This window comes from Excalfactoria chinensis, chromosome 3, assembly GCF_039878825.1.
Source record: "Excalfactoria chinensis isolate bCotChi1 chromosome 3, bCotChi1.hap2, whole genome shotgun sequence".
NCBI lineage: Eukaryota > Metazoa > Chordata > Aves > Galliformes > Phasianidae > Excalfactoria > Excalfactoria chinensis.
In genome coordinates, this window is record NC_092827.1 from 22,089,544 (window position 1) to 22,114,605 (window position 25,062).

At 36.9% G+C, this 25,062-nt stretch overlaps 1 protein-coding gene across 3 annotated transcripts in view; it reads right to left on the reverse strand.

The window, feature by feature from the left end:
- Positions 1-329: 329 nt before the first annotated feature.
- HMGCLL1 (3-hydroxy-3-methylglutaryl-CoA lyase like 1) overlaps positions 330-25,062 on the reverse strand; it is a 76,558-nt gene continuing 51,825 nt past the window's right edge. The window contains exons 8-9 of one of the 3 annotated variants that reach the window (XM_072333174.1): positions 8,674-8,799; positions 330-4,876 (exon numbers count right to left, since the gene is read on the reverse strand). In XM_072333174.1, the coding sequence (XP_072189275.1) occupies positions 4,763-4,876; positions 8,674-8,799 (240 nt within the window). In that variant the 3' untranslated portion in view covers positions 330-4,762. The remainder of the gene's footprint in view (positions 4,877-8,673; positions 8,800-25,062) is intronic. The other 2 variants (XM_072333175.1, XM_072333176.1) reach the window with 2 other exon arrangements.

The window sequence follows — 25,062 nt, forward strand, 5'->3', positions numbered from 1 at the left end:
GAGGCAGCTCAGTGCCATGGGTTAGGATATTTACTGCATTTTTTTCCAAGAATATTCCCCAGTCAACATGCTGACATTTCAGACTACATACTGAAGCTGTTCCATCTCCCATGTGCTATACAGAGCATCTCTGACACCATTTACAGGGCAGAGATTTCTACTCTGCGGGGGAACATCGAAAGCTGGATGAAGCCTCATTGAATTTTTCAGCTTGTACCTCCATTACTGCCTGTCACTTTTAATGTTTAGTTAATGGAGGGAAAAAAATGTTTTCCTAGTTACTTAGAAGAGATTTGTCATCTATAAAAGCACGCGGGGACAACTGATAGAGAGGTAATTCCAAGAAAATGTACTTCAAATAGATTATGAAGCAGAAAAGTCAACACAGGAAGACATGTCAGAGGGATGGCTTATATTTGCTAATGCCATACGTGTGAGTTGCTTAATAAGAGCTGCTGAATCTGGCATAAAAGATGACCGTATCAGTTTCAATAAACACCAAGAGAGATTTCGTTTCATCTTTTACATCACACATTGCAAAATCACAAATGGATATAGCCAAGAGGGTACATGTTGATTCATTAACAAACATATCACCATTTCTACAACAGCTTGGAGGGACTAAGTTGACTTCAGCTTTATTCCTTCTGCCTGTGGTGACACGGTAGCACTGAAGAACAACACAGTGTTAGAGAAGAACCTTAGAGAAAAATAATGCTTAGAAATGCACCTTAATAGAAAAAGATTTATCAACAAGAACTGAAAGGAAGTGTGTCTTTCGTTCAGTTCTCAAGACTGATTTTGACATTTTTTCTCTTCTGCATACATTTTGGATCTAGAGAAACTAACAGTTATCCTGCTAATAGTATATGAACAGGACAATATTTTATTTTTAAAAAAGAACTTATGAGAAATCATATAAAACTCGGTGCCAGGGAATCCTAATTTTCAGATATTTAGCATGGTATTTAAGCAATATTTCCACCACTTAAAAGCAACTCTGTGGAAAAATGGGCATATCTCATACATTCACACTATACCTTTGGATAAACAATATTTCATTTCAACAGTGCTGACCCCAAACATGGGAGTCTTACCTTGCAGATTTGCAGTCTTCATTCTGTGACTCCTTATTACGATAGTAAAAGTTTTATGAACTCAAATGATGCTATTAAGAAAGGAAAATTAGCTGAAGCTTCTCTGGACTTATTCACAAGACCAGAGTATTCACTTCTTTGTCCCATAAACTCTGGTTACACATGAAAATAAAACATTAAAGTGCTGGTCCAGAGCCAAGTTGCCCAAACACATAAAAGCTGCAACTACAAAGCAAACTGCTGCTGGAAGACATTAGCACTGCCCATGTAAGGGTTCCAAGACACTGTTGTCCAGTGAAGAACAATTACAGCCATTACAGCCATTACTAGTGGAAGTAATCAACTTCTCCAGAGACACGTACAAGCCATGCTTTTAGAATAAAGTATCTTGACCTTCCAAGAGCCAGTATTCGACTTTCTAGCTATTGCCAACAACTTGGAAAGAAGAAAAACTACTGTGGAAGAATTAAAGAAAGTTCAGCATTGCTACATAGGTCATCTGTCAAACCTTCATAGGCTCAGAGCGGGCCACTGACCAAAGACTGCCCTGGATACTCCAGTTACATACTCCATGGCCCTGGAATAAGTAAAATGATATCCATGTTGTTCCAGAAGATCTTTGCAATGATTTTGATACAGTGAACCACAGAAGACAGTTTTCAAAGAACAGAAATAAATATATTGGAACATTTAATTTGGCTCTGGTAAGACTTGCAGAGAGCAGTCAATGTGCACTCCTCCTCTCCTCTGCAGGATGCCAGGGTTTATGCTCTCCCCTTTTCAGTGTTTATATAGGAGCGTCACCAAAACAGACAGAGAAAGGCAGCATGTCCCCACATTCTAACTGTGTGATCGTGATATTTAGCACTCTGTTGCTTTTTCTTTACATTATTCAACAAATCTGTATATTTTATAATGTCATAATAATAGGGTCACAAATAGGGAATAGGGCTGCACAACAGGAAAATTCTTCATTCAAGCCTTCCACAAGCAGAGTTACTTCAGGGTGAAGTGAACTCAATGGGAGACACTGATAGGGACTAGAAGAGCAGCCACTTTGAATGGCAGCATAAGGATTTAGATGGCCACAACCACTGCTGGAAAGCAGTAGCATCATCACAATGCATTCTGCTTTTGCCATGTTTTGAAAGGATGTAGTCTCAACTGTTTTATTATGCTGCACTGAACTCAGTATTATCTATGTGAGTAACAACCAGACTAGTCCTTGATGTTAAGGTTGATATATGTCTATTTTCTGAAGGCAAAGAGTAGGCATTAAAATGTTCTGCACAGTCAAAGCAATGCCAGTCCCAGAAAGCAAGCAGCAGAACATTATGTGCCCAACAAACTTTAGCAGCATGAACATGAGATGTCTAATGATTCTCAGTCACACCATAAGCAAATAGGGATTTTGTTGGGATTGCTCACCTGGACCCGGGCTTAAATTCATCCCAGGTGGCACTTTTGGCACATAAGCATTCATTATTTTTTAATCTGGCTCTATGTTTCTTTCTCCTTTAAAACGATCTTGACAAACAATCTACATGCCTGTGACCTCCACCCTGGATTACTATAACTCACTATGTGGTTGAGAAGATGAACATGTGGGTAAAGTACGGGCTCCAGATGTGACTGCTCATCTTTTCCAATGCTCACATCATTAAAGAGCAAAAGACTTGGAATTAAGGCTCTTCATAAGCTCCCAAGTAGTTTCTAAAGCAAAACCTGTAAAGAACTGAGGCATTATAAGTTTTTCATCCCCACAGTGTAATAGGTACCCTGTTTCAGTGCACAGGGAGAGTTCAGAGACTTTGAACTCTAAACGAAGCAGCCTGGTTGCTGAAAAGCCTACAGCGCACTACACACTAAGACATTCAAGAAGCAGTTTTATTAAAGTTCATGATGAGCCATAATGGTTGCTAGATCACAAAGACCCCACTGAAACACAGGAAAATGAGGACAGAACATTTGTTGAGGTGATTAAACTATGCATCCAGAGCAGATCAAGCAGATCATGGAATCCATATCCTTAAGGGTACTTGCAGGTCTTCCTACTGGATACCATAAGGAGGTGTGCAATTCAGTATTCTGGATTGATAGGTAAGATATATTCTGCCTCACCAACAAATATTTCTTTGTTTATTTTTTTTATTCTTACTGTGGAGAAGAGTTTAAAAAATACAGCTTATATTGATCTTGACTTTCACTAAAGCATAAACCAGATAAAAGGATAAAAGGATTATATTAAATTGATATCTTTGAGCTACAAGGCATGCCAAGTTTGATTTTGTTAAGCTGTGACAATTCTAAAATCCAGCAATGGCTAAAATATATCAAAAAAGTTTCACTTGAGAATTTCAGAGGCAAGCTAATATTCAGTGTTAACCTGGCAGATTTGAGCTCCACACAAATATGATTCAGCCTTTTCCTTTTTTACATGTTGCCTTTCAGATTTTTTCATCTTACCTTTTTCCAAGCTTCCACATTTTGGGGTAAACAGAGAATCTGGAAAAAGACCATAGCCCCGGGCCTTGAACTATCATGTTACCAGATTATTTTTCAAAAAAAAGTATAAAAAAGCTAAGTGCACAGAGAATTCTGATAAGATTCTACACAAAATCAGTGACAATACTGATGTTTTAAATTGAAAAATGATGATATTTTCATGGAGCATTTGAACTGTTTATAGATATAAGGCTTTTCTTTGCATTTGTCAGTTATGGGTCTAAATATGACAGTGCAGTTCACTAGCATCTTGCTGAACTAAGACATCTAAAAGTAAAGTATCACCATCACAAGAACACAGAGAAATATTATCAGTGCTTCTCTCTGTGTAAGTCCAACTGAGTAGTACTATCCTCAAAAATTAATGAAAATGTCAACTTGCTATAGAAGACAAAGTCATGTTGTTGACTGAGAATACAGACAAAATTTTTGTCCTATCACTTCTGCCCTGAATAACAGTTGAAAAAAAAGCAACTACAACAAATTTAACATATGTAATAAATAAAAAAATTTGCATTAGATTTGGAGGATCTGGAAGGCTGCCATAAGCCATAAAGTCTTGGAACAAGATAAAGTTATCCGTATACTTAACAGATGTTATACAAAACACAATAACAAAAGTGCTATTGCTAAAAATTTCTTATGGTGAATTCAGATTTGGCTCTGTGTTCATAACAGAACTGAGTCGACAAATGAAAAATACAGATTCAGATAAATAAAACACATAAGAGAATGACCACACACAATGTAGGCTCTCATAAACTACTGCAAATATTTGTACTACTCTAAAAGTCATCTTGATTAAAAGTTAACTATGTATCCACAGTTTCCAACCACTTCAACCAAAAAAAAAAAAAACAAAAAAACACCAAAAACCAAAATTTGATTTAAAGCATATTAAAATGTCCTGCTGTTTATACAGTGTTCTCACCTGTATAATTATGAAGCATAGCGTTAATTGTGACAGTCATTTATTTCATGCTTATAAGACTATTTTCAACAAGACACCACGGTATGGAAACTCTTTCCATAACAGAAAGTTATATCTGGGTTCTATTTTAGTTCTTTGCTGAAATGGTTTTCTTATATTTGCTTTTTTGATATATGTATTTTTGGTCAAGGTAGATGACAAATGTAATTAATCCACAAAGAAAATCCATTTACTTGATAGCTCCAGTATTGAAGGAAGCTTGTGCAACCTTTGAGTTCGTTTTCTTGTTCAAAGCTGTACAGATGAAGTTTCCAGCTTCCATCACAGTAAAAAGATTGACTCCCTGAAAAATAGAGGTAAAAGTTATTAATAACAATAAATGCACACACACTGAAAATGCTTAAATGTCATCTTATTTTGCTCTGGGGTCTAATTTTTGGAAAGTGTCTGACTCATATCATAAGTCAGTAATGGAGGTCAGTAAAGTTGTGGTGCCTTGCACAACAGTCACAGCTTCCCATTGGTGGGAAGTTCTACCATTATAAGGGTGATCTCTTACTCTAATGGTAGTGAACCAAATACTGTAGTAATAAATTTTGAACTCTGAAGAATCTGGAATAAAGAACTGGAATAATAACTGGAAGTTGGAAGAAAAATACATTGTCTAAATATGTACTACACTTACTAACCATCAAGTGCTAAAAAGCTTGATGCTCATAAGTATTCCATCTGCATTTCATGAAAATGGAGGAAATGTATTGGTATCTAACACCAGTGAGAAACATGATTCTGCATTCTCTTGAACAAATAAAACCTTCTTGAAAAAGTTCTCCTGGATGCAAAATTACAGTTTTCACTGGTAACACAACTGAGCAAAATCTTGCAGCTGCTTGATTGGTCCTAGCTAAATGGTCTCTTGAGTGACTCATATACACTTGAAGTTTTAGAGTTAGATCATGTAAGTGATTCAAGCTTTTGCTCCGAAGACTGGGAATTAGAAACCAGTGAAGCCAATAGAAAGGATGCATAGCAGGGCTTTCAACTGCCAATATACTGAGTAGCTACACAGAACTGGGAGTAGTATGTCAGTCAGCACTAAAGAGCGATAACCTTATTCTCATAATACTGCAGTGAAGTTTATACCAAGACCTCATTTAGTTGCACAGAATTTTTAACAGCTCTAGAACTTCTTATTTCCATGTTCTATAGTAAACTTAGTCTTTTACATTCTTGGAGCTGGCTACAATTGTTAGCTGGTTACAATTGTTGAGTACAGAAAATACTTCACAAAAATGTAATAAAAAACATTTTTATCTTGGGGGGAAAAAAAATGGGACTGGTTCCCAATGAGCTATAGCAATTAGCACCATCTCAAGCTTATTGTTCATTTTTAAAGAGTTATAACAAGGGTAATTTCAGCTCATTCTGTTTATACTTCATTGGTTATTACTCAGCTTTATTTTGTAGAGTATTTTTGTATATAACAGTCTCAAAATTCTTAACGTATCTGAGCTTTTTACTAGGAAGAAGCAAGGTACGTTCCATCATAGACATACTTGGTGGTTAGGTTATGTAAGATGTCAAAATAAGAAACCAAAACTATATAAAAATCACATTTTCAGCACTGTAACACTGTATAACATGATATACGTTGAGAAGGAGCATTTCACATTCACTAAATGGAACACAAACATATCTGCCTCTTAAATCACCATTCTTATGTGGCATGGACCCAAATGGGTTACAGTGAAGGCACAAATCCCAGCATCTAAAAGCACGGCTCACAGATAGGTGAAGAGCAGTGACAGATATTGTAAGGTTGTTGAGTCAAAATAATGTCTTCAGATAGATGCTTAGACATGTAGTCAGGTGTATTTGGTAGCCATTTCATATATTCAGCATTATTCCATGTTTCTCCAACTTTCTCCAACTGCATCTATGAGCATGAATGAGTTACTTACAGAAAAGCATCTGCCAAAAAGCACAGGTCTTTAAGTCCTGCTGAGTTCAGTTAATTGGTTCTCATTCAGCACTCATAAATACCAAGTCTATTATCCGTAGGAACTTCAGTTTCATTGTCAGGATATGAGGGTAGCAGTATTTAGTCACTTCTCAGAAAGGCTTATTGTTTGCTAACCAAACTTCAAAGGCATTGTAAGCACAAGTACTGTTTACTATAATTACACAGGAACCATATAGAAATTGTCTTTATAAAATATACAGGGTCCCTATAAAGTTCAGAATCATAGAATATCCCGAGTTGGAAGGGATCCATCGGGATCACAGAATCCAACTCCTGGTTCCACAAAAGGACCACCCAAAAATCAGGCCATGCATCTGAGAGTATTTTTCAAATGCCCCTTCAACCCCGTCAAGCTTGGTGCTATGTCTGTTGCCCTGAGGAGATTGTTCCAGTGCCTGATCACCCCTCAGTGAAGAACCTCTTCCTTATATCCAGTCTGAACCACCCCTAATGCATTTCCATGCCTTTCCTGCAGGTTCTATTGCTGGTCAACAGAATGTGGATCACCACCTGCCCCTCTTCTCCCCTTCATGAGGAAGTTTCATGAACATGAATGATCCATGACATTATTTTCTGTCCATTTACTATGGCATAGCCAATCAGTTTGTTTGTAGATAGACTATGCTGCAAATTTCACATTCATCCTTCTCAGCATTCATTTGATGTATCATTTCTTGATTAGGCACTGTGCAGAATGGTATATAGCAAATATTAATAATTATTCTGATGCATCTAGTCAATCTGAACACAGTAACATGTACTTAACAACCACCCATCCTTTGGCTGTCACTTTACATGACTTTAGTCAACAAAATGAGTGCTTTAGTGCATCGCTGAAAGGAACAAGAGAAGGAGCTCTTTCCAAATGAGCATCATTAGTAATTATAATTTCATTTTTATGCCATTATATGAAAAGGGACATATTAATAGATTTTTTTTTTTCAATGACTATTTTACAGAAATGGCCATGGTACCAAAACCAACCAAGACTGCAAAGACCAAAGCTCATATTCTAAAATAAGAATTTTGAGACTCTGTCTACATCCATGGATTTGTCTCTCATCCAGTAAACCACTCTCTTTTAAATGGGCCAGAAAAGAGTCAAGAAGCAAAGCACTGTGCTTTGCTATTTTATAATTTAAAATCAAAAAAAGAGCACTAAATGTTTGAGGATGAGATATTTATCTTCATGGGATTTGGCATTAGCCTTTAGGATAAGCTAGATTCCAAATAACTCATAGACCAATAAATCTTATCAACCAGACTGGAACAAGGTACATTACTTTCAATTAGGTATTTTTCTTCAATTGATTCCTTTTGCTGGGAGTCAGTCAGAAAAGTCAGTGGGTATGTTTTCCAGAGAAAGAATATTCTGAAAGACTAAATTTAAACAGTGCATGGCAATGTAAACTAAAATACACAGTTTCTCCTCCTCATTCTAAATAACTGTTATTTTAAATGTGCACCTCCTTCAAGAAAAAAGTCTCCCCAAATCACCTATGAACAATTAAAAACTGAGTCCACTTGTACAATGGACACTTGAGATTAAAACTTTTCTGAACAGGTATCTGACATCTAACCAGAACTCCCTGAGAAATATATGAAAGCCAGTGATCGTTACAATGAACTCTGTAAGACACAGAATATGATTTTGCAGTGCTAAGGGGATGTTCATTTCAGAAAGAAATTCCATGACCCTATTATGTCAAGCAACTCTGTTAGAATGAATGCCACACTGAACTTCAACAGACAAACAATTCCTTGTAATTTAGATCTTTGTATGGCAGATGTCATAGCTCTTCTTGAAGTGATTTAAATGCAAGCCACATGCATTCAGTTTTGTCAGCTCCTACTATGCTCTCTTTTGAACTTGACCCTCGAAGTCTATGTCTAAGTTCAACACGCTACTCATGTCTCCAGGTACGGAAATAGGGTTTATTCAAATCTCTGTCAAATAGAGTTCTGTTCTATAATGCTCATGAACATAATTCATATTGTGACAAGCCATGTTAAAACACTGACTTGGCAAAAACTACCATTTGCTCCCAATATTTTACTGCATAGCAACATTGTTCAATATGCCTTAAAGTCTTAAATACAAAGTAAAGGTAACTTACTGTATTGATCCCAAGACCATTAAGCATGTATATCACATCCTCTGTTGCCACATTTCCAGTAGCACCTTTTGCATAAGGACAGCCACCCAAACCTGCAACAGATGAATCCACTACAGCAACTCCCATCTGGAAAATAACAACACAAAAATGTGTTACCATCAACAAGTATTATTTATAATTATTGATAAATGGCAGACTATACACATTATTTACCACAGATAAAATTCACATCTCCACAAATTCCTCAGAGGAAATTTCTTATAGTCCTGACATCTTTATAAGGTAAAACTCCAAAAAGACTATGTGGAACAGAGAACTTATGTGTGATTTTGGCAGATAAACTAATTGCTGTTTTAGAGCCAAACATAGTTCTGTGGTATCTTTCTCTTTATATCTCTGAATTATTTTTAAGGAGCCTGTATCTATTCTGTAAAGGCTTTCTAATAACTAAACACAATCAATACATTACTCAAATATGTAATCTTAAGCATATGCAAAAATCTTTGCTAGTTGAAAGTTTTAATCTTAGCATCTGATTTATGTGTCATTAAATGATTTTGCTACATAAGTACTCTACAATGTGTTCTGTCCTTCCACAAGAAAGGTCAGTAATAGCATTTTCTTTCCTCTAACTTTCTTCTAGTTTCTCTTATTAGAGGCAATGAAATCACCATGTTAACAACTCCGTGAACATTTTCTTAGGTTTTGATTTAGATGAAGACTATGAGGTATTTTCAGCAAGTTGAACACTTCAATGTCAGGAATAATTACATTTGGGAACACCTTTTAAAAGAGTTTGAGTTTAAAACAACTGGGAAAAAAAGAAAATAAAAAAAGAAAAAAAAAAGAAAGAAAAAAAAAAGAAAGCATAAAGAGCAGTATCCTGGTGACTCTGACTCTTTGTTTACAGTCTTCACAAGCCTAGAAGAAAACAGTCCCAAGCCCATTCAATTTCATATCCTAGCAAAGCATTCCAAAATCTGATTGTTAAGTTGCTTGGAATTACTCATTAGTTTGGGTATCATGGAAGTTCTCCGGAGGTATAGGCTCTGATCCTTACTTTGAATATTTTTTAAGGAAATACTTGAAGCACAATTTTAAACTTTCAAATTCAAATTAAGACTTAACTCATAATTCTCTGATTTGGGCAAGAGTTTGAGTTAGGGTTATTTTAGGATGGTTTTTCCATCCTACTGGTCTCTTTCTTTCTCCTCCTTTCTTTCTCTTTGCTCACTCAGGATAATCACAATAAAAAACACTAAAAACAATTACTGACTTTCCCCAATAGATACTACATAGGGAAAGGAACTCGACATTGTAATTGCCAGTGCTTTGTTTAGTTTCTTCTTTCAGTGACCAGATTTTAAAATAAAGCTGAAATGAGGAAGCATTTTTCTTCTGTTACATTAGGCATGTGATCCTAGCCACTGGGCCTGCCTTACCAGAGAAAGCTCTGTGGCTTTCCCCTTGTAGATAGGTACCTTTGGAAGCATTCAAGGTCTAGAAATACTCAAGAGGTAGGCAATGATATCAGAGAGGTCATCAGGTCTTCAGAGACACCAGCATCTCTGTACCTTAAGCACACTAGTGTGCTCCCTCCTACTAGGGCTAACCACCTAAAATTTAGGCAGACATACATCAAAAGTTTAGACAGAATGAATCAGGGTGCACCCAGAACTCAAAATGAAAACAGGAATTCTTGAGCACAGACAAGTTTTCACCCCAATCTTAATGTGGAGTCCTGAGAGATTCAGAGGTTAAATCATTTCTGTTGTTTACATGTGCAAGTTATTAAGAGCAGTTTAGAAGTCTGACTGCAGTACAGGCTGACTTCTGTTATTCGCATTCATACAAGTATTTAACCATCCCCACAGGCTAAACTGTGCATCTGAGTTTCTCCTTCACAGCCACACATACAACTACTACCTGGAAAGGCAGGCTGAAGATGAGTTCTGGATGTTGCAATTGCGAAGTCCCCTTTCCAAATACACCCATCAGCTTCACCTTACTTGTGGGAGGTTTTAGTTCTGAAATAAACTTTCCTAAGGTTTTGTTGTACTTGCTTCTAAGTTCTAACAGTACTTTCCATAGTTCCATCATTGGCCTTTGAATTTGGCTCTTTGAATTTCTAGCAGTCCTGAAGGGTAAAAATAAAAGAGGATTCCAACAAAGTGCTGTGCTATGTCCCATTCTAAAAAGGGAAACACTATCTTGAGCTAGGTAGTTGCTAAAAGCCTGTAATAAAGACCTCAAATGAGACAAAGCAAATAACCATGACAGGCGAAGCAGTAAGTACTGTTTCATATTGCTCACACAATGAGACTTTCTGAGAAGGGATATTGTACTTAAAAGTATACTAATCTGTGAATTATGGAGTGAATCACCCAAGTACACGTTTCACATTTCAGTCACTTGTCACACACTTTGTTTGTGTAACCCACCGGTCAAAAAAATGTGTTATACAACACATCTGTGTCCAATACACAGAGGGTATGCATTTCTGATAGCTTTCAACTGGAAATTCTGTTTCTTTCACACTAGCTGCAAACATTCATACATTTACTCTGGAAATCATTGCTTTGAGCTCCAAAGTGGCAGCTGATGGGCTTGCAAGCATCCCTGCAGAATCATAGAATAATAAAGTTGGAAAGGACCTACAGGATCATCTAGTCCAACTGCAAAACACACCTAAGGTCTCTTACTGCTTTAGCTTTAGGGTATGGTGAAGGTCTACAGAAGAAAAAAGGGAGACCACAATATAGATGTGCTGTTTTGATGCAAGCATGCATCCTCCAACCATGCTTGCTCTCTCAGTTTGGTTCTGTGATTTCCATAAGAACAATTTCCACCAGAAATGACTGGTTGAGCAGTGAAAAGCTAGAAGAACATGTCCTTTATGGAGTTTCCCCAGCTGTCAGGTTAAATCTTGACTGCTAGAGAATATTTCTTGATGCGCTTATTTTTGTTAAACTTTGACAGGGGGATAAAGTTATAGGTAAATTATGTGCTGAGGGACATCACAGATGTTAAAGAAGATCAGCAAACTCAGGACTAGCTTTAGTATCATATAAACAGTCATCTCCTTCTAGTGAATTATCTCATGAAACACTTTTCACTGAGCAAAACTGGGAAAAACATCAAATTTTGGTGACAGTGTAGCATCTGAAAACAGACATGCTTATAAGATAGCTGTGATGCCACTGTAATGGTGCATTTATAGTGCAAGGTCCATATCACTGCAGTATATGTTTCTTACTACTCTTTGTTGGAAGGGTTTGTGAACATATGGAAAGGTACAGGATATCACAGCAACATAAACAAAATACACATCTTGGTCTAAGTAGATCCTAGGATTTTCAGGCAACTTCATTGCATCAAGTTCAAACTACTTAAACTGTAAACTGGAGCGAGCTCCATTTTGCCTACGTAAGCATGAGCTTTCTACTCTGCAACAACCTCCAGATGACAGATGATTACTGGGAGACAATCTCATTTAAATGGCCAACTATTTTTGCTAAACAGAGAAAGGAGGAAGTATAGTCACAGTTTTAAATAGTTAACAATCCCAAAATGGCAGCTTTCATGCTACTTTGGAACACTTTGAGAATCAAGATATAAACCTCTCTGTATCTGCATTTAGGATGGGTTTGCCATTTAAACATTCAGCAAGTTGTAGACAAGGTCTTGACATGGTGTATATAATACAGCAGCTCTGACTAAATTCAAATCTGATGTCTTCAAGTAATTTCTCTTAATCTGCGGTGAGCAGTTCTCTGCCTTTAGATCTGTGTTCTTTAAAGTTATCTTTACAACACTTCTGATTGCCTGCTGTACCATACTGCTATTTAAGCATCAGGCTCAGCAGAATCCATCTGCTTTTGCATATGGTACTTCTTTCAGTGATAGGCATCTACAACATGTTTTCTGATTCACGTGCAGTATCGCCGCAGTTCATCTCCAGTATGGCCCCATTCAAAAAGTACTTAAATAACACATACTCCAAGATCCATTCTAACAGTGCTAAAAACAGATGTTGGAAAACATCCTTCAGCAGCACTACTAACTAATTTGGAGGCTAATATTACAGCACAGCCTGTCCAAGCTCAGAGTCTGAAATAGCACCTAATAAATAACTTCTCTGCAAGTTTGAGCAGCTATGAAGCTGTTTTGCTTTTGCAGCCCTTAAAAGCAGAAGGGGCTCTAAAAGGAAAGCAAAAAAATTGACATGAAGTGTAAAACAAGGCCTCATCCTTCATCACATGTACAATATTTGTCAGGGTTTTAAAGGAGATAATGAGTTTCAAGCCTTTCAACAATCTAAGCTGGCAAAACATTCACCCTCAATATGATGTCTTTAAAAAGCCCACCGTCTCATTGTCACTTCCTAACAGGTACTGTACTGTTCTAAGACTCCCGAGACACTGACCTGCAGCTATTTCATAGAATACATCCAAGAGGAACACTCACTGAGCTGTTTACATAGGGATGTATGTGGGTGAACAACGGCTTGGCTTCCAGGACCACTTAAATGTTCCAAACTTTCTAAAGACTTGTAGAGTTCTGATGATCACTAAATTCCTGATAGCAAGATCAGCATCAGTAACTTGAGGGATGCATAAACTGTAGTTCAGAAACAATAAGCCAGGTGTGTCAAAAATACTATACTTCTTTAAACCATGAGATTTTGAAACCGTAATATATACACTGAGTTTCTCTGGCTTTTAACTTTTTATCTATCTATCTATCTATCTATCTATCTATCTATCTATCTATCTATCTATAGTCAATTACATTTATCAAGTACCTACAAAACTCATCTATTCTGAAAACTTATAGGGAATATCCATGAAAACTTTTTCATGAGTTATACTCTCAAATTGACTAAAACCAAGATTTGCCATCCCCCTTTACTTCACTAAACAACATATGTAAGTGAATAGTTTTTTAGTACATGAACAATTAGAAGCATGTGTTTCTACACACAAAGCAATACAATGCAGTGACACCTCTCCCTGTGGCACCTCTCCCTGTGGAAAGCTAAATTCATTTCCCTTCTGCTTCTCTTTTACTCCTCTCTTGCTAAAAATTAAGGCATCACAAAAGAAAACGCATTTCAGAATAAACAGCATCACTACTGACCACAGGGTGTCACTGTTACATTAAAATCTACTATTTCACATTTCATTTACTTAGAAAATTAGTACGCTCAGCAAATATATATATATCCTTTACTCCCAAAACATACTGAGATGCAAGCAATTTGTGGGCAGACGTGCTGCATAAAATAGGTTAAAACAGCATTCCTTTAACGTATTGCACACATCTTTTCATATTGCTACTGACACATTTATTATAAGCAAAGCTGGCAATGACATCTAGAGTTAAAGTTCCCTAACACTTTCCATCATAAGGCCCTACTTTCAGTTGTTTATTACTTTGTCAGCCTTTAACTGCTGGATCTTATATTTTCCATGCCGTGTCTCTGCCTCGGGCTGTATTGTTTTGGAAAGTTTTAGTGAAAAATGGAGTTGGCTGCTTCCGAGAACAAGTTTTGGGGGAAAAAAATGCTTTGTTATGCTAATATTCAATAATTCTAACACGGCTTCTTGGAGACATTCTTGTAGCTTTACACAATCAAATGTGGAACAGGAGTAACACTGACTTTAAGTGCTCACACAGCCTGGGCTGAGGAAAGCTTCATCTCCCTGTCAGGAACCAGGGCAGCTTGGTATCTAAAATTCCCGAGAGTCAAAGCACCAGCAACTGACCATGTTCACTCTTGACAAAGAACTAACTAGGGAGCAATTTCTCTCTGAAAAGTTGTGCCTCTGCCCTACACTGTGTCACCTCTATGGGAAACATCTCACCAACTGGCTTCAGCACGCTGTGTTGTGAATCCAGTCCTTCAGTGAAGTCTCCTGGGTGTGTTGGAGGAACCAATGTCATTAAATGTAAGGGAGAATGGCTTCTGTCAGGACTTTTGAGATTCTGAAAAGTTTAGAATGTCCTACTCAAAATCTTAAAATTTAGAAACCACTATTATTATTGATTTCACTAGTATTGCTTTTGCAGGCATATTTTGTTCTCTTTACAGTGCATGCACTCCCCTTTATTTACAGGACACTGTGGTTTGCTTATTCAGGGCTGCACATTAGAGTTAGTTCCCTACTAAGGATCACTGGCCCTGCTGGGGGGGGTTGGGGGGGGGGGGAGAAGGAGACACATTTCCAAACCCATGAAGATGTGATGATCATAAGGGCACTGAATGGCTTTCTGTTCTCCCTTCCTACCATTCCTCTCTTCCTCTTCCCTTCCCAAGCAACCCAGGGCATTTCCAGATTTTCCAGTTTTGTTGCAGGAGATTAGAAGCAGAAAATCCTGCTCTCAGCTAAAGCTCTGGTAGTTTCACACTTTGTTTGTTACATCATATGAATTAATCTGATTTTAAAAATTGGGATATCCAGGTTACAGATTCAAGTTTGGACAGCCAGGAGGCAAACAGATAAAATAACAATTTTGGGATCAGAAGGAAAAGAGAATGAGAAGAAAAACTATGGACAACAGTGGAGTAGGTGGGAAGAAAAGTGTTATGTACACAGATAAAATAATACCTACGCCACACCTATGTAGCGACAAGGTTCTTCTCACGTGCTACATCACATTGTAAATTAATAATAATAAAGGTCTTAGAATCAACAGGGAAGACAAAATGATTACTAAATCCGTTGGTAAAGATCCTGAGGATTGTTCTGAGAGAGAAAGAATGTGCTGAGACTGATGAAAGCTTGTTTGGAACAGATGATGTTGAAGGTCTCATCAAGAAGCAAAACCCACTCTTTTTGCCAGAGATGTCTCACAGAGGATAAGCTGAGCAGATATGTGCCCACTGAGATAAAGTGGCTGAATTATCATAATGCCTGAATTACAGAGCATCAGCTGAGAGTGCACTAAAGATGGGAACCACAGAAGAAAATGAATGGCTGAGATATTGGCTGCAGGGAATGCACTTCACTGTAAGTTACAGTACTGAAAATGGTGAGTGCTACTATGGTGGACAGAAGAAAGGCACTGTTCTAGTATTTCAAGTGGATGTGGCAGAAATGGAATACATGAATTCAGTGAAAATAGCAAATCTGACTCGAGCATCACAGTGCCTGAAAAGGCTGCTTATTCCTACATTCAGGGATCATATACTCTAGTTCAACTATCCTGGCTGCCCCTTTTTTTGATATTTGTACTTTGGAAAGAAATTATAAATTCTTCAATCTCCTCATTCAGTCCAGATAAGCGTCAGCCAGCTCCTACCCCTTTTAGTTCCCAGAAGACCAGCTTCTTCTGATCCACTCTGTGGCTTGAGCTGAGTAGCCAAAAACTGTTCCTGGAGGTCTAATTTCCCTCACTTTGTATACACAACACTTCCAGCAGGATGCACTAAGTGGCAGAGGATACAAGCTTGTACCTATCTGAGAAAAAGAAATAGGTGGGTTGTTGTAAACATAGATATAAATATACTAAAACTCATTTGTAGCAATGATGGTGCTTACGTAAAAGCTGGAAAAGCAGAACAGAGCTATTTCATTCCATAGCAGTATGTAAACAACAGGACATCTTAAGGAGTGGTAACAGCATTTACAATCCCAGCTGACTTTAATTCAGCCAGAGCCCTCACACAGCAGCACCTGACTCCCCTAGAGCCAGGAACATCACCCACCCACAGAAACCACTTTGTTTTGACTTTCATTCCCCGTATTATTTCTGAAATCCCACCCACCTGCCACCCTGCCAGCAAAAAGGGGGACTGCCCCCACATCCCTGGGGCTGGTATCTCCAGATGTGTTGTGGAGTACTATCAGCTCCCTAAGGGCTGATCACCCATACAGCATGTGTGGTCTTCACAGTCTAAAACTGCTGCTGCCTCACTGGCATGGAAGCTGGGGAAGCTCAACAGACAAAACCCATCTAAACAATATCTACATAGAATACCGTGCCAAAGCTCATGTTTTCAGCTATTTCAGAAGCACCAGGATGGTGGTGGGTCTGTCTGTGTGTCTTGAGAAGCCTAGAACTTCTGTAATTTCATCTTCCCCCCACAGACTTTTCAATCAGATTTTACTGTACTTTCCTTAGGCAACAGCAACATTTGAAGTCCTGTCAGTAAAGCCAGCTTCTTAGAAGAAGCTGTTTTACAAGCATAGAACTCTTGCAAACACAGTCTTTCAAATGTAGATTGGACTAATTCTTACTTTACTGAAATTATTCTTCTGTGGGAGCTTGCTTAAGCAAGGCCATGAACATCAGGCCTATATCATTACTATTACGATTGTTAAAATAATTCTACCCTGCAGTTGGAACTCAAAGATTTGATGCCTCTGGCAGATCTCAGTAACAATCACTGAAATACCACTATTCCCAAATAAGCAGGCAGAAAGAAATAGGCCTGTTTCTATAGGGAACAAAAGTCTGTTTTCATATTTTTAATTGTTCTTACATGTTTTTTTTTGTTGTATTTTGGTTTTGTTTGGTTGTGTTTTTCTTTTGTGGGGATGGAGGGATGAGGAGAGACAACAGTTTTCTTATTTTACACGGGTATTTCTTTTGTAAAAGAAGTCACCCAAATGAAGTCACAAACATTTCCAGCACGGAACACGTGTTACAATAGCATAATTTGCTATTTTAGACAAGAAAATCACTTTAATTTTCATCAAATGTATAGATGCATTATTTCTATGCATTGTTTTGGTTGTTCAGTCTAATTCAAAATGTATAAATATTTGCAGAATTTTGAATTCCAGTTTTGTTCTCCCATGTTTGCCTTTTTTGAATATACATTTCATATTTACAACACATAGTATAAGCTCATTGCAGTTACTTCTTTATGTGATAGATAACCGCTCTTCTCATTTCTGGTATTTCTGTATTTCATGACAGTAACGAAGTACATTTTACCTCAAGTTAAATGAATGTCTATCTCCATCATTCAACATTATTCCATATTAAAGGTCAGGTCAAAAAGGATTTGTAGAGTTAATGCTATTAAATACTATTAAATAAAAAGTGCAGCTTTTTATTCAGGCAAACTACTATTTTGAATCCCTTGTATTTTTATTTTCATAATCCCCTGAGTGGAAAAAAAAAAAAAAACAAATTTAGTCTATTTTAGTATGTGGGATATAAGGAAGTTTGGAGATTCTTCTCCCAATTATTCATTGAATAAATATATTCACCATAAAGAAGAACAAATCGCCAAAGATGCATGGTAAACTACCCTTAGAAAAAAAACTCCTTGCATTTATTACATCATCTGGATTACACAGGTGCATATCCATCTTCTCCCATATTTGGAAAATAAGAAATACATTCTCCATTTGAATGCTTTTAACTTATTTACAGCGAGACCTGGAGACTTAATATTTATCATCGCAAAGTATAAAGCCAAATGTCCTTTTTCTTCAGGAGCACCAAAGATTAACAGATTAGAATGTTTTCCACATGTCCATTTTACTGTCAAGAGAATATTAAAGAAGTTTTCCAGCTTCCGCAGCTCAGCCAGATGTCAATGGATCCCACAGTGAAGCAAAATTGGCAGAGTAGCCTTCTCATGACCCCAGCATTGTTTTATCAAGGATCACTTTAAAAGTATAAAGGGCCATTTCTTGCTGAGTTCTGTAATGTTTTTCAGCCCTTTCCCCCTGCAATTACACAAAAGTGCTGACTTTGTTGAACTACTGATATGCAGTAGTATTTCTTATGACTTCTCTCACACTGTGCTGTAATTGCTGTTTGTGTTGGCACAAGAAAAGTACCACGTCTTGTTTCCACTGTACATTTCCGGACTTTGGTTTCAGTAACATCAGTGTGGGATATTGTACTGGGCATATGTTTTGTTGTGTAAACATTAACTGGTAATTTACCCTGTCAATCTCCACAGTATGGCCTCTAATTACCAGAGGTTGAGGGGCTTCAGATGGACATTTTGTAGAATATTTACAATAGCTACAATGCAGCTTTTTTTCCCCTCACTGGTATCTGTGTTATGAAAACCACTGCAAGGAACAAAACAGACCACCACAGAAAAAATAAAAACAACAAAACCAATATCAAACAAAATCCAATAATAAAAAGAAATGTTTTTTTTTTTTTTTTATTTTATTTTTCCCATCACTCCTAAGAAGGAAGACCTCAGGTAAGTATAAGTTATAGCAAAATTTCAATGCAAGTTATGGTATAATAAATTAATACATATTCTTGTTGTTTATTAAATATTTATTCACTTCTAAATGTTTTGAAGAAAAAAAAAATTAAAATTAAAATAAAAGGATTTCTAGCAGTAAATTTGAGTTTTCTATTCATTCCCACTAAATAACCCCTGAATTGCAAATAGCTATGCACATGCTTAATTTTAATCAAGACTCAAACAAATGTATTTAACAAATGGACCATCAAGGTCTTGCTGGAAAATACAGCTTCTACTGTAAAGATTCAGAACCAAGGAGCAAACTCATTTTAGGAGCTCCAGAATGTTTTACTCATTCATCTGTGTAATTTCAAGGAAGTATAACTTTCCGTTTTGTTATAAAATGTAATGTCCTGAATAGGAATCCAGGATGGGATTAAACAGATAATAACGACTGTAAAGTGACCAGAGAAAATGTAATCAAATCAGGCATCATTTAAACATTATAGGAAAAAAATTAACCTTTTTTTAAGTCAAGTTTTCAGCATCATTTTCATCGCAATGCAGTAAACTTTAAAAGAGTGTGACAGTTTCTCAGCTCCTACTATTCTGCTGTAAGTGGATCAGTTTTGTAATATTCATCACATTGCATTATAATCTCTTATCATATTAGAGTATTTCCAAGAGAATCATGCTTTCTAATACATTGACTAATTGGTAGTATGAAGGCGGGCAACTGCAAACTGTAATCTAGTTTCCACTATTTCTCCTTAAGCTGCATAAAGTTCTTTTAAAAAAAAAAATTAAAAAAAAAAAAAGATAAAAAAAAATGTTGCAAATTGCTCAAGAAAAAAAAAACTTTAATGTTAAAGCCAGAACAGAAAAAAACATTCAACTTAGCATCTTCTCTTTTGCTATAAATGCATGCTATTTGCCTCACTGAGACTACTTCTACTCTGTCCATACATAAGTGGAAAAGATCCATCAAAATAAAAATTCTTACATACTGGTATAACTCTTAGTGCGAGCAACATCTAACTACAAAGAACGTAGATCAGAGAAAAATCTTTCCTTCTATAATTGTTTACATTCTGCATTTGAAAGGACTTTATGTTAAGCAAATCACATCATTTGCCTCTGACAATGTGTCACTGTATAGTAGTTGCACTAGGCAACAAAGGAGAAAAGAATTAAATAAACAGGAAAATATGCAAGCTGGTAAAAATTATGGAACGTATCATCCATTTGTCTTTACAATGATCAAAAAGGCTTTGTTTTCGAACCCCTGGCTGTTTCAATTTGTACTGTAATATTTCAAACGAAAAAGAATAGATATATGACAAATGAGTTGCTTCAGAAGAGCGGTTCAGCATTGCTTCTGGACAGCACAGAAGGGAAAGATGATTGTCATACTTTAAGTACTGCATCAGCTTTGGTTTCTGTCTTGACCAAAGAAGAGTCATCTTTGGCTCATTGCAGTTACGCAAGACAACCATTTGTTCTCATACAGCTACAAAGACCTAATGAACAAATGCTCTTACAGAGAATTTGAAATTTCACTATGTCTAATACCAGAATCCCTAGTCTTTCTGCAGTTCAATTTACTTTGAAAGCTTATTTAAAGCTGCCTGATGTGTCTCAACAATAGGAACTAAATCTTTCTCTTTCACTGCCTGCTGGATCACAACATAATTGGTTCTGAGAAGCCATAAACATGCAAAAATGGCTAGAGGTTTAGTTACACCCCCTCAGCACAGCTGTCTGTAGAGCTGCCCAAAAAGGAAGTAAGCATCATGCTGTAAACAGTGCACTTCCCTGCTGGAGACACTGAGATTTGGGACCCAGTTGCAGTTATTTCCCATGGCTACTCCTGCCATGGCAAACTAGTCTGACCCTACCATATTCACAAACAATGTAAGTTAATACCATTTTCAAGTGAGGAGCACTGTAGCAATACTGTCCTTATTTTACACTTACTGTTAAGCCTAAAAAAAAAAAAAAAAAAAAAAAAAACAACAAAAAAACCAACAAAAAAAAAAACAACAACCCACAAAAAAAACATCTACTTCAGGAGAAAAAGGAAGGGAGAATCATTCTGACAGGGTGGAAAAATACACAAGCTTAAAAACCATTTATTTTCTTCTAGCAGATTTATGCAGAGTCACAGCCTGATTAAAGTGCAAGATGATTTTAGGGAGAATTTCTAAAAACTTTCTTGTAATTTTTTTCTTTTTTTATTTTTTTAGTGCCATGACAAAATGCTCTTACATGCAATTAAAATAAATGCATCCTAACTAAACTTCTGATTTTCTCTTCAGAACTGTTTCAAAGTTGTGTTGAAATACTACATGACATTACCGTCATTGTACCACATAGCTTCTCAGTGTACAGCATGTAAGCTCAAAGCAAATACCACAGTCCATCCAGAGGGAGGCTATCTTAAAACATAAAGGTCAGTGCACAACTACTGGCATACTCAGATGTTCTAGATCAAAAAGTACATATCCTAGAATCATAAGCACATCTTAATCATGGAAGGAAGTAGGTTGTCTATTAACACAAATTGTTAATCAAGAATATGCTTCAGATGACTTTCTTAAATACTGACATTAATTTGGTGGTGCACTTCAATTATAAATTTAATTTAAATTGGCATATTGAAAGTATCAGCTACAAAGACTGGTTAGCATCTTCCCTACTCAGATCCTATGGTACGCGACTTACAGCTCTGCCAATTTTTGCTAATTGAGCTGAAATCCTGTGGGATGGATGTCTGCCCTGAACTACACTCCTTTGGAAAAACCCAGCCGAAATAGATCAGTTTTTCAAAACAATGATAATAGCATCCTGAAGAGCTCCTGTTTGGTGCCTTGAATCAAGGGCATGTAATTTGGGGACTCCCACCTTCACCACAAACTTACAGTGTATGTACAGATATACACACGCACAGTGTACTGGTGTGTGATGAAGACTCTTGTCAGTGGGGTAGTGAAAACCTCCACGGACTCCAGCAGCAGAGAGCACAGCCAGGGTTGACTTGGAAACCTCAGGAGTGGGGACAGCCAGTGGCTTCTACCACTAGGAACAATGGCAAATGCTCTCTTTCCTGCCATTAACATAACTTGTGCTCTCTGGTTGCTACATACAGGACCAGTAAAGTAAACTGTGTAAGGGAAGACTCCCAAGTAGTGGAAATCAATTGAACACTGTGCATAATTATTCCCGTAAACCTTGGCCCAGCTTCAGCCTTGGCTATGTAGGATTTCAACAAACCATTTCTGGCACATTTTGGGAACTAGCACTAATTAGAGATCACCCTTAGTTGGCAGTTTTGAGGTGACTGCATTGACTTCAGAGGCAATTTGATTTTATGGATGCAGCTTTTCATATCAACCAGCCTCAATACCAGAGAGGCCTAGGGACAGGTAATTTATGGCCACAATGTAGCCAGTTTTGACATTTCACTGAACCTAGGCAGCAAAAGAGAGGTGACTGATTCAAATGGAGTTATGGCAAAAACGAATACAGCATGGGAAATAGTATGAAATAAGTGAATAAGGGAAAAAAAGACAACTAGAATTGGAGGATAATAAGACTGGGAACACAAAAAGTAGCTATACAGCAATTCCACGAGTGCTACACCTATTAAGACACATAGGCTGATACCTAAATTTAACATGACAGCTGACAAAACAGAAATTGATAAAGATATGCATGTTGTGGGAGGCATTCTGAATGCAGACAATGGAACTTGCTAGACAAGATGGAGTAGATCTAGGATGAGTCATCTGGGTAAAGTACTTGCACATGGAAATCCCATTTTATGTGTTGTAGAAGGTGTGTATAGATAAGTATGACATCATAAAACCAAAAGGGATAGATAATAGCTGTGAAAAATGAGAGTGTCTAAATGAGACACACACACAGAGAAACACCTTCAAATCAAATGAGTGATCAGGTGCTGGAACAGTTTGCCCAGAAATGTGGTGGATGCCCCATCCCTGGAAGTGTTTTAAGGCCAGGGTGAACAGGGCCCTGGGCAATCTGATCTGATCTAGTACTTGATCTACTGGTTAGCAACCCTGCATGTGGCAGTGGGGTTGGAACTTGATCCTCGAGGTCCCTTCCAACTCAAATCATTCTATGATTCTACAAAAAGTCCACATTTTCCAATCCAGATAATCTAGATTTCCAGACATTGCATCAAAAGCTGTTTTAAAATAGTTCAGCTTTGGATTGTAATGGGCATCCACCTTGACAAACTTACAGCCAGCCATGTAAGTCTTATGTAAAACAAAAGGGGGGCAGGGGGAGAAAGGAAGGGGAAAAAAAAAAAAAAAAAAAAAAAAAAAGGAAGTACTACCTTTTTATGCATTCAATCCAGTTGAGGCACCACAGAAAAACTGCATGAGGAATTTGACACTGCGCTCTCACTACATTTTTTATACATGCTACAGATTAGTGACTTCAGTTTTCTAGTGCTATATTTTCACAACTCCTAAAAGCACTAAATATTTATTTAAAACTGGGCTTAGCATTTTGAAAACTATTTTATACTAATTTGTTCTATAAACACCTGAAAACCTTTTCTGAAAAGCCTTCTTACATTTCCAGCATTTGGAAGTAATTTGTTTCTATTCCAAAAAAATGAATGTCTGTCTCTAACAGAAAGAGCTGGATTACTGCCCAGTCCACTTCAGAACTGGATGATGCTGACTCCCAGCCATTTAAATAGTCAAGTTAAACAAGACACAGTTGGGATGATAGAAGGAGGTCTGTGAGAAGACTATTGCTCTGGCTATGTGGACTTACCACTACAAAACAATGGCTAGGAAAATAGTGAGAAGAGAAAATTAATGTTAAGTGCCAGGGAAAATATTATGATTAGATGATGTAGCAACACGGTATCTGCTCATATCATTTTCCCTTCTTGTCAGTGAGTTGCCAGCAGTATATTTATCCAGTCAAGCTCTGAGGGAGACAAAGAATGGTATATAAAAAAAAGAAAAAAAAAAAGAAAAAAGAAAAAAAAAAAAAAAAAAGGGAATTACAAAGGAGAACAGAGGTAGACAATAACATCCTGTATGGAGCACTGTCCTCAGAAGGGCTTTTAATCTGTGGGTTAAGTACCTATATCATGTACTGTGCTACCTTGTGAAAGCCTTATTTGCAAGCACAATTTCCAAACTTATTATCAACTGGCAAAAGGTGAAATAAGACAGAATTGTCTCCTTGTTCTCTACTGACTCTAATTACTTTCCATTTTACAATATTCCAGATATGGCAAGTAAAAAATGATGCAGTAGAACAGCAACTGATGAAGATGTAACAATCATTTACAGTAAGCTATCTTAATCTGCTTATTTTTACATTCATATAAGTGCTTTCACTTCTATGGAGGAGACAGACGTTCAGTTATGGAAGCAATGCTAGATTTCAGGTATTGGTCAATCAAAACAGAACCGTCTTAATGGTTCTGGATTTAATGTATCAGAAAATTATCAACAAAGCTGAAACTGGAACATATCACTGCCACTGAAGAATGAAATGTGCAACTGAACGTCACTTACAGCATGGAAAACTCAGAAATGAAAGCATTCGAGTGGAGATTACGAAAACTACATTAAAACAGCATTCTAAGAAAAAAAATGTCTATATAGGCAAGCACAGAAAAAACTAGGAATGACGACAAAATTTTGGGGACAAACTCATTCCTCCTATAAATCCACAGCTTCGGTGCTATTAGTAAAGAAATTAATCATTGCCTTTAAGATAAAAAAAAATGCTTAAACCACTTTAGATTTTATTTTTCTCATACTACAGTGATTTCTCCATGCATATTCCACTTAGATCTAGAGTGACAAATCCATATGAACTTGCAGAGACATACAGAAACACACATGAATTTGCATAAGAAATTCAGTTTAAACACTATTTAAAAATGGCTTAAAAGTTAGTTGAGGCTTGATTTTAAGCCAGAGGGAAGTAGTATATACTGTTCCAAGTCAGTGCTAGTGAGAGAATTTGGAAATGAGAATAATCTATTTTTGATGAAGAGTCTCTTTGTCCGATTAGTATTCTGAAACAGGGAGAGTTGAGGTTTTCTGGTTCAGTAACTAGGGTTGAAAGCTTCTGAAATTCAATCATCAGCTAGAATAATGAGGACTTCTATTATTTGATAATCACTTACAATATACTAAGAAGCCATATATGCT